Below are 15457 nucleotides of genomic sequence, written 5' to 3' on the forward strand. Positions count from 1 at the left end.
AATTTGAAAATAGTAATTTGCTTTTTTCACTCTTCTTGTGTAATTCATGAAAATTTCATCTTTATTCTGTTTACTTTGAATATACGTTGAGATTGACTTAGCAAATACGTGTTTGGTCACTTTCGTCTTTCATTGATGAAAAACTATTTTCCACAAAGTACTAATGATAACTAATACCAATTACTCCCTTTTTTTAAAAAAAAAAAAATTACCACTTTACACAATTGATCCTAATTAATCTTTGTCAAGTAATGCATACAAGAAGGATAAGATACCCTCTTAAAAAATTTTACTATTCTGATGGTAAGTTTTAGTGAATCTAGCCATAGTTTTGGGAGTAAAATTTAGAAGAAAAAATTTAAAAGCTTAATAAAAACTCTTAAGAATTCTTTGTGAAGAAGTTATACAAAAATAGATCTTTACTAAGAATAAAAGTTTATGAGAAAACTTCAATTTTCATATTTAGAGAGATATTTTCCATTCCCTAAATTTCGGGAGTCCACTAAAAATTCACTCATATATTTTATTTACTGCCCAAATATTATAAGAAAATCCTCATAAATATCTAAAACACATTAAAAAAAAAAAGTAACGCTCAAAACCTCCACAAATAAATGATTAATAGTGATGATTCCAATAAATTTTGAAAATCAAACTATTAATCTCCATAAAACTCTCCCTTTGAGCCCATTTGAATGAATTTTTTTTATATACATATTTGAATGAATTTTATCCGTACACGCATGCACTATCCAATTTTTTTATTTATTTTTATGAGATCCAAACTTTTAAAACAGGAAAGTCTTCAAAATATATTAAAACGGAACTTGCCCGATCTTTTTACTTTTTGTGTAAATTAAGTTGACTAATAGTAATTTATGAAGGAGAAATTTTCGGAAGGGAAACTACCGTGTGTATGTAACGGGACCATTCAAGCAAAAGACAAATTTTGATATGTGCTCTGCTTATAAAATTTTGATTTTTTTTTTTTAAACTGACTATGACAATCAGCCTATCACTCATATTTACATGATATTATTATTGAGATTAATTTTGCATACATTCTCATAAAACACTATTTAAATTTTTTATCTTCTTTAATATTCGAGAGACGTCTACTCCACTTACATTACATAAAATTATTTCTAATATTTATAATCAAACTATCACTCATATTTACATGATATTATTATTGAGATTAATTTTGCATACATTCTCATGAAACACTACTTAAATTTTTTATCATCTCTAATATTCGAGAAACGTCTACTCCACTCACATTAGTAAGAGAGAAGATTAATCATCACCCAATAATTGAGAATGGACTTAAGCTCCCACAATGCTTTAGTGAGGTCTTGAACTGCTGCCCTCACAAGCAGGAAAGCTACTCGTCAAAAGGCCGAGTGATAAAATTTTGATTTATAATACAAGTGTTTTGAAACAAACAAATCATCAAATTCAATGAAAAAATTCCTTTCATGACGTTATTTGATTGGAACCGTCTCTAGACCTTCTGCATTTTTAAATTAAAGAGATTGGACAAATTGATGAGACCGTCACCACCCCAATGTCCATCTTCGTACAAAAATCTGGGATCAATTCAGATTTCAATGCCACCAATAACGAAGCTCTTGAATGTAACTCAAATGGACAGAATTATCACCGAAAGAAATATGATACAATCAAATATTTTATTCCAATAACATTTTGTAACACAGCCTTTTGACCTAAGTATGGAAGATTCAAAATCAGGGGAGACAAGCCATCGAACATCCGAAAACAGAAAAGAACACCGACCAACAAATCCGAGTTTGGATTCTATTTCCATCCGGCTTCGATCCAAACTATAAGATCAGTCTCCATGTACAAATTCACCGGTCAGTGTACAGTTTGAACTCTCATTATAACTTCAACAAGTGAGATCATCTCGGCCTGTCATCCCCATCGGGCTTGCTCTGTACAGTGTCTGCTGTCTGAAGATAGAAGTGTTGTGTATCTCCTTCGAGTAACTAAATTCCCCACCACGAGCAGAGTTCCAATATACATGGAACACGGGGAAAAAACTTTAAAAAAAGTGAGCATTGCTGAAGAAAATTTAGCCTGCTATACTTGAAGAATTTCCGCTGATACAATTACAAGTTCCTCACACCAATGAAATAAGGCGACAAACAGCTATCAACCTTCCCTCCAGCTTTGATATAATTTTTGATGTCTATGTAGGGAACCAATTGCCCATACATCACACAATTTACACGCCACTTTGATCGGAATGCTTCACTATAATGGTGTTTGCCTAAAAACTAACAGGTGACGACCAATCAAATTTAACCTCATAATATCCCGTTCAAAACCCTCTGGTAATAGTCATACTGCCGAGTCCGCCATGCATCTAAGCTGCTGCTGATCAAGGAGAGCACCAAGGAAACACATTGCTGCTTACAAACAACAGAATGTTATGACAACCATACAAATGAACCATAATGAAGTATTAATAGAGTTAACAAGTTAAAATCAAACCTCCTCTGTTAGACTGAGATGGAATCTTTTTCTCAGATTCTGTATTGTTCGTGGACCACCTTTGAAGCATGGGAAACCAGAGTCCTGATCCAAAGATTGGAAAGAAACACCTTTTTTCAATGAACCAATGAAGAAGTTACTTTACCATTTTGTAGCATAAATTACTTCACAAAATATGTTCATTGAGTTCTAAACTGCAGACTTTGATGTTCACTGAGTTCTGAACTGAGTGACTTCCACTAGACCCTACAACCTTGGTAAAAGGAAACACGGGTTTTGAGCTTGATACTTTAAACTAAACAGTCACTTCTTCCTCTTTCTTTTCTCTTCAACGGACACCCACACATGTGCAAACAATATTCAAAGTTATATTCTCAATTATCTGAATGTTCTGCTTCTCAGCGCAAAGTTTGGACACATTATAGTTTAATTCTAGCCTTGACATTCTATTAATAACACAAGTAACACCTTACAGCACCCCAAAACCCTCTTCAACAAACTTAGTAACAATTAAAATGAAAATCCCTAATCTTGAAGGATCTCTTACATGGCTTAAATGTCTGCACTAGTAATACAACCAATTATGGCAATTCAAGAGCCAGTAAAATATGAAATCCATCAACCCACATCAGATAGCTCCATCTTATGATTACGTGAGCATTAGGTACCAAAACAAAGAAATGATTCATACACAATGAGAACACAATTAAATGTATATTAAGGCTATAGAAAGCCAAAGTTTGTTTTACCTGCAGCATTTCAACCAGAAGAATAATGCGCTCTGCATGCTTACGACATGTTAGGAAGCCTTGAATGCATAAGACCTAGAGATGAATGCAAAATTCAATAAGACAAATTTAACTAGAATCTTCACAGGGCCATTGCTAAAGGCACCAAAGATAGTCTACAATACGAGGGGAGTATTTCCTAGAAGAATTCACTGAATACCTTAAAGTAATCGAAGAACTCACTTGGAAGTCCCTCTGCATCAGAATCCATGACCTGTAATTATACAATTCTCCAATCAATTTTTGTTGACAAGAACAACCAATGCTAACTCATAAATGCTACTATATAAGTACCAAACAAAAAAAAAAAAAAATTGCGTGACACGTCAATGGATGGTATTCCACAAATGTACTACCTCAAGAAGTTCACGGGTTAATTTGAAGGGTGCACTCTCAAAATTTACACCACCTGGTGAATTTGAGAGCATAAAGCCAAAATCAATATGTATTATATGGCCTTCTTCATCCAATAATAGGTTCCCATTATGACGATCTTTCACCTAGACAAAAGTACACAGGTTCATCAACTACAAGGATGCATAAACTTATAACAATTCAAATAAATTATCTGCCAAAAGAACAAGTACAGAATTCTAAACTACAAATAATGTTGTGTCCATAAAAGAGAGAGAACCTTTTTATCAGACCAGCTGCAGCTCAGAATAAGAGACGACATTTTGGAGAAAATGTTACTTAAAGGATTTTGTTGCTCATTCTCAGGTAGACAGGGTAATACTTACCAGAAATAACAATCTCCTACTTGAGGAACATTTTACTTCAGTAAACAAACTATAGTTCCCTTAATCTTACTAACACAAGATCACAATAATGAGAAGCATTAAGTTAAAATTCCTTATACGTCCTTGGAAACAGAAATAGATGCATTAAGTTAAATGTTCTGTCGTACATTTTTCTTATCCAAGCATCAGTTCAAAGAAGTGAAACTTTTACCTTCACGTTCTTACTTCAACAAAGAAACCAGTTTGCAATGGAGAATCTCCTCAAATTTTTCTTGAGTCATCTTTTTATTTTTTACAGTGCTTATGACACTTATGGATCCACATCGGACACACATTGCAAACTAAAATGTTGTCAACTTGATTGATAGAAGCAAATACATGAAAAGGTGCACAGGAAGTGACAAAGATGTTTTAAGTTTTCTTAATTCCTCCAAGCACAATATCTATGAATCAAACCAATACAGTGAACAACTAATGACAGCAGGACAGATCTAACAAAACCCAATTACAATCGGTTACAGATATTGGATACAATCACATAAAGGCATTTTAAAAACTGGCATCCTTCATGTAGTTCGCTTTTTATGCAAACCGTTATTAAAATCGTATCAATGTCCATCCCACAAACCTTAGTGTGTAGAGAATGAGCATGAGAGAGATAAGAGCAGCATTACCTGCAGAAGATAGCACACCAGGGAATATCCAGCCATGCTTTCAACAAAATTTCTCTGCAATAAATATAACTATTCAGAACCGTGAAATGAAAAATATTTCAATAGAAGACATTTCTTAGTATTTCTTATTTGAAAACATGAGCCAAAAAGAAATGTATGTGCAATTAAGCAGAGCCAGAGATTTGGGTACGACATAGTCTATATTATGGTTCAATAATCAAGTTGATCCCATGTAATCAACTCATGGACTTGAAGGCACAGTACAAGCTGGAATAGGGACAACTCGCACCCCCTATCAACAACCATAATATTTCTATCTTTCAAACCTTAGCTCGTACAGTAATTCGGCACTGAAATATGCTAATCCAGTAGGACTAAATCTGCTGCATTAGATTCTATATTTTATTACTTTATTACCATTTAGAAGCAACATCCAGAGTCAAACCTCCACGGTATTTGTCCTTCTCAAATACCACCCAAACCCCAATCAGAAAAACGTATTATCAAGAAAGTAAAAAAAGATGATAACATTCGTAAAACTAAAAGTTTTAAATTGTTCACAGAAACAATTCCATGAAACACACAGATAACAAAAGGTTTGCCCAACTATAATGCCATTTGGATAAAAACTGCTTTTGTGCAGCTATACATTACCTGGGCAAGCTTAAAACTTGGAGAATTTTCTTGATACTTGGCAACAAAGAAGTCGCGCAAACTTGTAATATTGGGATATCTACTTTTGATAGAATGAAGTGAAGCCTGGAAAAGAGTAAAGATATTACTATTGTGGATATAGTCAAAGAATTCATTCAGTTCACTGACAGCAACAATGCAAATAACTACCGTATCATAAATTGTTTCGATGAGAGCCGTGTAAGATGATGTGACTAATACTTCGTATGGACGCAACCAAAGAGGAAGACCAGCTTCTTGAAATATGTCTGCCAATCAACTCCAAAAGTCATACACTTGAACAAACTCGAAGCAAAACATAACAGCTTAACAGAATAACCAAGAATCAACCTCAGTATATTAGTTACAACAATAAATAACATAACAAGAGAAATTCACAATGACACACAATTAAGCCCAGACACTTATCATACTCAGTAACATCCTGCAGAACTTATTTAATGCAGCACATCTTCTACCAAATATTCATCATGCTCATCCTCAAAACCAATTCAAAACTGAAAAGGGAAGGAAAAGAAATGGGGGCCAGGGGGCTGGTGTTGGGGGTGAGAACCTAAAACATAATCCAGCATTGCAACCTAACTGAAATGCCTAAATCTAAGTCCAGGCATTAAGTGAAAGACAGACACCAAGACAGTTAAAGACAGATTCGACAAGGACATGGAGAAACTATCATTTTTCTATTTTATTTTATTTTTTCAAAGGAAACAGAGGATCTTATATTGAAAAAGGGAAAAAAAAAGTGCAAAGTGGACAGTGAAGAAAGAACCCCTAAAGATCACAAAAAAAGATCTGCACAACTGTCTACTAATAGCTGACCAAATTAATTATAGGATCTATAAGATCAATAGACCATATGAACTCAAAACAAAAAGCAAACCAAAAATTCACTTAAGTAACGAATAACACTTCCCAATAATGAGAGCAGATTGATCTAGTGAACAATGTTGCCTACCTTATGGAGTGTGACACACCCACTACGTGCATGCATTGGAGCATGTGAACAAATTAATTGTAGGATCCATAAGACCATATGATCTCAAATCAAAAGGCAAACCAAAAATTTACTGAATTAACCCAAGAACCCTTTCCCATAGAGTGGGTAGATTGATCTAGAGGCAATGTTGCCACCCTATGGAGAGAGACACCACTAGTTGCATTGGAGCACGTGAACTACCAGCACTTCACACACTACAAGACAATCATGTGACTCCACATCATATTTACAGGAAACTACAAACTAAAAAGCATTCTTCACATCTTTCAATGTAACAAGTGGGCAAATGTTGCTGCTAGATTGATCTAGTGGGCAACATTGCCCACCTTAAGGAGAGCAACAGACCCTCCCTCCCTCCCTTCATCCATAAACGCATTTGTACATAAAGAGAAAAATTGTCCTAAAGCCTAAACCCCTCCACCAATAGAATCAGGGCCAAAATCTTTAAAAATACAACAAAGATATTTACCATAAAAATGAGAAATAAGTTGAACAGCAAGATGCTCCTGCCTACAATCATCGCCACTCTTCACGATAACCTACATCGAACAAAAGAACAATTTCATTCTTTCCTACAAAGAATGGCAGTTACAAATATCATAGAATGGCAGTTACAGATATCAATTGCAATGGGGAATCAGATTATAAAAAGGCAAGAAAATATGCTTAGTTGCACAGTTATAACATCTAACATCTTAAGCCATCTAGAGTTCAAAATGACATACAGCCCAAAATTCCATTAAAGGATAACATATAATCACCATAAATTAAATCAGGCAAATATTGCACAGACTGTGGAAAACCATAATCTAACGCTCTAAGCATTATATTAATTTACTTTCTGTAATTCAATTAATCATTATTTAAACAATAGATCATGATTTCCAAATTGTAATGCAGCTGCTGATAACAGATCTAGATACAAAAATATCCACACACTCATCGTGGTATGATCATAAACTCACAAAATTCATAGCTTTATAGACCACCGAAGCTGGCTAAAAATAATGAAAACTAACAAAAAATAGAACCAATCATCAATATTGTCAGAACATTAGACTACTGCAGATGTAGCCAACTATTTAAATCTAAACCAATTAAAAATATGGATATAACCAGTCAGATAAGCCTTAAAAAAGGCCAGTAACATAAATGTTCACACAATTTTATAGACCATTGAGTAAATCAAATTGAATGGCTACATGAATGGGAACTAAAATTTATATCAAGGATGAAACTATATTTTGAATACTCAATGAGCAGTCACAAGTCACCCCCATTCTCTATCACCTTGTGACATGAATCGAGTTAAAGGCAACTACTATGATTTCATCAATTCCATTTTATCTCCATAACACTTCTGTTTCCAGATTGATAACAACAGAAAATAATGTTTTGATAACAGACCAAGTAGCATTTAATTTATAGCCTCTGACTCATTCATTTGTTACTTCAATTTCCATTAGCTTCCTTCATGGTTCACGATAGAATACATCTTAAATCAACTGTTGGCTCACTTAATCAGTGGCAAATGTTTCATGTCCACACAAAAAGCCATCATATGGGCCATTGTAACTAAGAGTTCTTAGTTCTTAACAGAAGCAGCAAGGATTAGCTCCTACCATTACATATATTTCTCCATCCATTCTTATGTTTTCGCCAACTTAAATTGAAATATTTTCATTTAACATATGCTTAGTTGCTCCAGTTCCAAACTCTTCAGATGCCGAAATTATAGTAGAAAAGCAGCCATTATGAAGATTCTTTTTATTAATAAACTGAAAAACCCGTTGCAGCAGAACTTACAGAACGCAAGTCCCAACCAGGTGATTTTCCATATGCTGAAGCTTTTCGTATCCTCTCTTTCTTTACCTCCCAAAGTTCGCCAGATAAAGCATCAGTGGCCCTGGGAATACCACCATTTGCCTGTTGGAAAACTTATTAAATACAAAATCCAATGGTAGAAACAAAACCAAAAACATTTTAATAAATATTCACCCTCGGTTTTGCATCTGATGAATCCTGACCAGCCCCTTTCAGAGGGAGTCCAGGGGGTGCTTCTCCTTTGGCAGCAGCAGCCTGCAGAGGACAGCCTAAACCCAGTAACATGCCAAACTCATAGATTTAAATAAGAGAGAGGAAAAAGGTTTAAGTTCCAGACAAAATCATCCAAACACACTGGTTTCATACACAGACCAATATTTACATTAACTAGATGGGTGTATTACCAAAATGTGCATAAACCACACAAGTTATCTTAAAAATATCCAAGCAAAAACGTTTCATGACAGACCAATGTTACTTGTAATTATCCGAGCCAATACATTGTTAAACTACATAATTCAATGGGAGTACTTAGAATGAGCATAAAATCATGGAGCATCGAAACTACAGCATTTTTCTGTGACAAACAGTTAACTGAAGCACGCTTCTCGAAGCTGAACTCAGTATATCAAAGTGCCAAAGATGTGCTGAAGAGATGTCTAGATTATTTTAGAGTATGGCACATATCTCCGAGGACGAAAACTTGTTGACACATAGAATTGTGACAACACTGGTAAAATGACAATCCCTGAAAACTGACAAGCATAAAAAAGGATGGATTCTTTTGAACTTAGAATCACTCGGCAAAAGGAAAGGATGAACAAATTATTTCCAACCTGTTAGGGGAATTCCCTTCCCCTTTTCCTAATTATTAGAAAGGTTGAGTGAATCATTGTAAAGGTTATAAGACAAAATAAACAGAAACTGAAACAAATAAATACATATTCAACTATCCGCATAATCTTATATTAGTCTACGTTTCAAGCATCACACAAGAATTTCCATATTCATCTTCATAAAAAAAAGGAATGAACCTCTTAGCAGTCTTTGACCAAACTAAATTGTGAAATGATGTTGCTACAGTATCCAAGTTAAAGGAATGTTTTATAGAAATTGTATATTTTCGATCTTTACATATAACACAATATTCACATAGAAAAGCCAATCATGTCCAACCAAAATTGTCCTGAGATGCATGATAAATTTTTAAATAGAAAAGACTCGAAAGCACATGAAACAATCACATGGAATGCAGTTGAAAATTAATGGTTATTTCAAATACCGTGCAGAATGCACCATCAATGTCAAGCACAACTCCACGACAACTAGAAAACAATATATCTGATTTCATTAGACAGCAAATGATTCACAAAAAGAGTGCACTTGCAAATACAGATAGCAAAAAAGACAAAAACAAAAAAATAATAATTTGATTCTGAAGTAGGTACTAGAAAATTAACTTGTGCATACCCCTTTTCTAAATAAATAAAATGTAAATATGCAGCATAAAAAACCTAATTTGAAATACAAAATAATAATATGACAATAGCATTGATAGTACTTTGTTAACCAGTCAAAAACCCCACCTTCACCTCCTCTATGGCAACCGTACTCGGAACACGGCGATGCTCCTTCCGCCGTGGTGGTCCTTGATACTCGATGTCTTCCATTCTAACCCCAGGATCTGCTGTCAACACAACCCTTACCCATTCCAAATCATTGATAGCTCTGGATGTATGACTTACACCCTCTCCAATTTGATTACTATTTGATGTGGTGTGAACTGCAGTAGGTAGCATACCACTAAAATTGATGCCAGACTGAGTAACAGGTGCATCCGGGTTCTTTGATTGGATATGCACATGCTTCTCCACCGAGAGACTCAAATTGACAAGCTTAACTTTTGCATCTGACTTATGAGTCATTGCCTGGTCAATTGCTTGAGCAGTAGATTCCGACATCCTATCAGTACTATTGCGATAAGCCTCTTGCGCAGTCCACAAAGGATAAGCCCACGGTGGCGGCTTTGGCAGAAATGCATCACCATTTGCTAGAGGAATCCCTCCTCTAGAAAGCTTTTGAGGACCAGATGTGTCCTTTGCATTGCTAAGAAAAGAAACAGAAATCAATATCATTATCATTGATATAACAAAAAGCCATAATGAGAAAGGTAAAAGTTAGAACTATGTTTATTCTTAACTCATGTAGATATATTCATAGTTACCTTGGCGTTTCGCATTTCAAAACTTCAACACAGATCATATAAGGGGCCTTTTCCCTAGAATTCAAAAGAACAGCTTCATCTTCAGGAATATGAACCACACGATACAACCCCTTTCCCATTGGAAAGCATATTCCTAATAGAAAATGAAAGGAATCAGTATAATAGAGAAAATCATTTTCATTTAACTAATTATTTATTGCCACAACGTACGAGATCTTCAAGTTTTTAATATCATATTATCATATATTAAGACTTATGTGTTTACTATTACTATCAAAAGAACAAAGACCATTTGCCAAGAAGTTGTTGACCTTATTATTCTATATATCATAGGTTAAAGTTCAATATTAACACAATGAACCTAAAATTTATGAATCCTTCAAAAGATTTAAGGGGAAACTGAGGGGAATTTGAGTGAAACAGTAACACAAAAACAATATACAGGTGAGAGTCCTGAGACATAATTACAAAAAGAGTACTCGGTAAAAAAAAAGAAAAAAAGGTGGCTGCAGAGGGGGGTGGGTGTTGGGGTGGGGTGATGTGTGGAGAAGAAAAATAAGTGAGGTTAAAAAAAAAAAAACAAATTGAGATATGACAAGAAAATATGAAAGTTCACCTAGAATCTCAGACAAAATAGAAATATGAAAGTTCACCTAGAATCTCATACAAAATAGAAATATGAAAGTTCACCTAGAATCTCAGACATTCTCCATAATGACGACATTTTCCCAAATTTCTAACACGTTTGGAAATAAATATTGTTATTTTACATTCTAAGGTCACCTTTCTAATATACCACATGCGCCGTGTTAAACAAAGAAAAACACATTTTTTGACAATGGTTACTACCATGCAACAAAACACTGATGCATTGTGCCCTTCAACATTGCATTGTTTTATTCAAATCCACAATAAGTACGTACCTCCCATGTTTTGAGACTCAGCTATGTGCAAATTGATCTCTGCAAGAGACTACAAATGCAAGAGTGACAAGTAACAGTGTCAGAAAATAATTCAGCAGAAACGTTTACAGCATATAACCGAAGCAGTAAGCCTGACAAAACATGAAAACTCTAAACAACCTCACGGAGAGCAAGTTTCCGATCTTCAACTGGAAAAATATCCAGTAAGCCATATGATGTGTCACATAATGACATCACAAAATCCAATGATTCGTGATAAGCGCCTTTCCGAAATTGTGATGCAATATTAACTGGAAGAGGGGGCTTGGAATTTGACTTCTCATTCTGTTGCTTAGGTGAACCAGGACGCTTCTGCACACAAAAAAAAAAAAACAAAAAGATGAGGCACAAAAGAACTTGGAAAGTATGCATATACAAGAAAAGGACTTGTCAAGCAGTGAATACACAAAAAAAAAAAAGAGAAATGTTAACTACCATACTCCACCCACTAGTTCCTCCATAATTGATCAGAAGAAAAGGCATTACTACCATGGATCGATCTCTTTAGTAAGAAATTTTTACAAATTAATCTCATAATCAAAATTTTAAAGATCAACATATGTTACATCCAGAAAATGTAATCCAAACAGTTGTTTATCTCTGGTCTTTCATGTGCAAGAGATATGGGGAAACTGTGGATCATTTGCTTTTACATGTTTCACATTTTGTGCAGAATTTTCAAATTTGAGTTTCAGCTTTTGTTTAGTTTGCAAGTTTGACATGAGATGTTTCAACGCCGGTTTTGGATGTTTAGAGTCTATATCCTTGCAGAAATGTACAATACCATCCCCCAAGTTAGGTCAAAAATCAAACCCATGAGATATCAAAAACTACAAAAATTCATGCTACAAGGAAGATCAATGACAACTTCCAAAAGAGGTTTCAAATGAATTCAAAAGCTTATACAGAAGGCTTCCAATAGTTTCAAGAACTTGCCTACCTACCTAACATTTAAACTACTTTCAAGGCTGAAAAATAGTATTAAATACCCTTTTTTTTTCGGGGGGTATAGAAAACAAGAATATAAAAATGAATGATAAGAAATTACAAAAAGGTTGACCAGTATTCCACTAAATTGTGCTGGGATGAGCATAAGTGGGAGTGTTGTCCAATCATGAAAATGCACTGAAGAACTCTTATGTTTAAGTATGGATGGAATTCCTCAGCCCTAAATGCCATAATTTCTCTCTCCATCCTATTACCCCATATCCCACAAGATAATTTTCTTTTCAACATCTTGAAATTGTGGAGGACATCTAAATCTAGATATTTTCAGGTACCTTTGAAAGAAATCTCATTCCAGAATTATTTCAAAAATTTCCATTGGACATACGTCACATCTATATTATACCATTAGTTCTTGCGCCAAAGATTTCTGAAGCACACAGTACCATTTAATGGCAATATTAGTGAATTAAGCATCAGCACATAAATTGAAAGAACAAGCGATGAGAAAGGAAAATCATACTCTCAAACCAACCGAGTATTAACAGTAATAGAGTAAGCATGAACAGACCTCTCTTTGCTTCTTCGAACCAAACAGCTCCGAGTCTTCAACAGACCGATCCCGATCTCTAAAGAGTTTGCGGAAAAAGTTTTCAGTTCCTGGACTACTTTCAAACATGCCACCACTGTTGCTGTTTTCACTTGCAGCAGCTCTTTTAGGATCTTCAGGATGCACACGAAACAATCTCCGAAACAATGAAAAATCTGAAGATTCTTCTTCCTCGATACCGGAATTTCCCTCATCATTTTTCTCATTCCCATCTTTCTTGTCCTCAAATTTTTCTTTAAAGAATTTCCGGAAGAATCCTTCTTTTTCATCGTCTTCAGTGGATTTCGAACATTTTTCTTCAGTATTCACAACTTCTTCATCCTCATTCCTATGACTTCCATCCTTCTTGTCCTCAAATTTTTCTTTAAAAAACTTCTTAAAAAATCCTTCTTTTTCATCATCTTCAGTGGATTTTGAACATTTTTCTTCAATATTCACAACCTCCTCACCCTCATTCCTATGACTCCCATCCTTCTTGTCCTCAAATTTTTCTTTAAAGAACTTCTTAAAAAATCCATCTTTTTCGTCATCTTCCAATGATTTTGATACAGACTTATCATCAGAATCACTCTTGCTATCACGAAACAACTTTTTAAAAAACCCTTCAGAGCTTGACATCAGTTCATCATCATCACCCTTACTGTCCCTCAGAAGCCGCTTGAAAAAGCCCTCTGAACTTGACGTCATCTCTTCATCTTCACCTCTACTGTCCCTCAATAGCCTCTTGAAAAAACCATCCTTTTCACTCTCTTCTTCATCCTTTTCAACTGACTTCCTAAACAATAATGCATCTCTCATTTTTGGCCCCGGAATGAATTTCTTAAAAATCTTATTTTCCTCAGGTGTTGACTGATTAGCATCCTCTTGCAAATTATTCCCTGACGGCGATGAAAAAGATAAAGACCTTGGTGTAGGCGGGGAGGATGTCAATGACAACAATCGCTGTTTTGATGACAATAATTTGTTTAGCACCTGGTTCTTAGTCCCTGGGCTTGAACCTGAATTAGGAACCCGCACAAGTGGTGGCCATTCACCCATTAAAGTAGCTGCTATTTGACACTTCTCCTGAATCCTACTGATGCCCTCATTGTCATCTGAATCCTCCAACTCAGCCATCAAGAACCAATGCACTTTCAAAGCAATCTTAAGTGACTTCGAACAAATATCAATAACAAACTTATCCAGAGACGGGCTTGGTTTATGAATCATCATATAACATATTTGAAACAGATAACCCTCAATACCGGTCAACGGAAGTGTATACATTCTATTACATAAATAATCACGCACGCCCGCGTGATCATGCTTGTAAAGGTAACTAACAGCAATCCACTCACAAAAAAAGGACGAGTCAAAAAACCGAATGAGCCACCCGTTCTCACTTGACTCACTTGTAAGGTGAGTCCTTGGGGTGATTTCACGAGGTGACTCATCCGATTCTCGGATACTCAGTCCTAAAAGCCGAACCATTGCTACAGTATATCTATCAACCTATCATCATAGAAACCTCATCACACCTCGTAATCAAATCAAACAAACAGAGGCTAATTCAATTGCATAATCCAAACTAAGTGACCAAAATCAAATGATTAACAGCAAAGTAGAGAGTTGATATCATCTAATACAAAACCCTACAAATCTCTAAAACCTTCAATAAAAGAAACCCTAATTTTCTCACCAAATCAGTAACTCACAGCTCCTCAGTATTCCAATTCAAATGTCAGTACCGGAGGCCTCTAGAATCACACTTCTCGATCAGAAAACCCTAGTTCTGGCGACACAAGACGAGCAAGTGAAATTCTCTGACCTGCTTTTTTCTCGAGAAGAATCAAACGGAGATTTTCAGCGAATAACAGAAATGATCGCGGATTTTTGTTTCTGTTAAAAACGTTGGTTTAGGGAGAGAAGAGAAAATTATTCTTGCATAGGCAGTGGAAATTATTAAGATAATGCGAGAAAAGCTGATGGATCGCGAAACGCAAACGACGTCGTTTCAAATGCTGGTGAGGTGGCGCATGGTGGTGATGGTGGAGGGAGGTGATGGGTGGAGGTCTTCGCTTTCTATGTTGTTGGAGAAAGAGAAACGAAAGTGAGGTAATAATTTATTTATTTATTTAAATTTTATAATTTTTGAATCATTTTTAATTTAATATTGTTGAATTTTGGGTTATGCTAACTTGCGCTGTGGGATCGAGAGGGGGGGTGCGTGCGCGCCACTTACGGGTGGATTTTCGTTTTCGTTTTCCCTCCAAAGTAACGTCAGAGAAAACGCATTATTGCGAATTTTGAAATTTAAATTTATAATAATAATAATTAATTGAACTTCATTTTTTTCTTTTTTTCCACTTATTATGACTATTATCATTTATCTAAATTTACCCTTACAAATAATAAAAATTTTCTTTAAAAAATTTAGTTTATTGAAAGTAATATTTCAATCTTCATTCATAAGTAAAATATATTAATTACATATTTGTTGTATG

General features: G+C 35.0%; 1 protein-coding gene across 2 annotated transcripts; it reads right to left on the minus strand.

Annotated features, from left to right (window-relative positions):
• Positions 1 to 1457: 1457 nt before the first annotated feature.
• Positions 1458 to 15069, minus strand: LOC18042143 (phosphatidylinositol 4-kinase beta 1). Of its 2 annotated transcripts, XM_006432182.2 has the most exons (16): positions 12936 to 15069; positions 11540 to 11731; positions 11381 to 11429; positions 10458 to 10590; positions 9820 to 10339; positions 8408 to 8488; positions 8216 to 8335; positions 6879 to 6948; positions 5563 to 5660; positions 5374 to 5478; positions 4720 to 4773; positions 3662 to 3805; positions 3466 to 3519; positions 3267 to 3341; positions 2518 to 2601; positions 1458 to 2432 (listed from the first exon to the last, which is right to left on the minus strand). In XM_006432182.2, the coding sequence occupies exons 1-16, from the start codon at positions 14442 to 14444 to the stop codon at positions 2331 to 2333; spliced, it is 3390 nt and encodes a 1129-aa protein (XP_006432245.1). In that variant the 5' UTR covers positions 14445 to 15069; the 3' UTR covers positions 1458 to 2330. The 2 variants fall into 2 exon arrangements, with proteins under 2 accessions (XP_006432245.1, XP_024038778.1); XM_024183010.1 differs by lacking the exon at positions 1458 to 2432 and having other exon boundaries at positions 3489 to 3519.
• Between the last annotated feature and the right edge of the window lie 388 nt (positions 15070 to 15457).

Source organism: Citrus clementina, unplaced genomic scaffold (assembly GCF_000493195.1).
Source record: "Citrus clementina cultivar Clemenules unplaced genomic scaffold, Citrus_clementina_v1.0 scaffold_5, whole genome shotgun sequence".
Taxonomy (NCBI): domain Eukaryota; kingdom Viridiplantae; phylum Streptophyta; class Magnoliopsida; order Sapindales; family Rutaceae; genus Citrus; species Citrus x clementina.

Bases quoted from the DNA above. Each gene is read 5' to 3' on its own strand.
- LOC18042143 (XM_006432182.2), bottom strand. From the start codon at position 14,444: ATGGTTCGGCTTTTAGGACTGAGTATCCGAGAATCGGATGAGTCACCT. The intron at 10,340-10,457 runs GTAACTATGAAT...TTCTTTTCTTAG, and splicing joins TTGAAATGCGAAACGCCAAG to CAATGCAAAGGACACATCTG. The intron at 6,949-8,215 runs GTAAGTTCTGCT...TGTTCGATGTAG, and splicing joins CTGGTTGGGACTTGCGTTCT to GTTATCGTGAAGAGTGGCGA.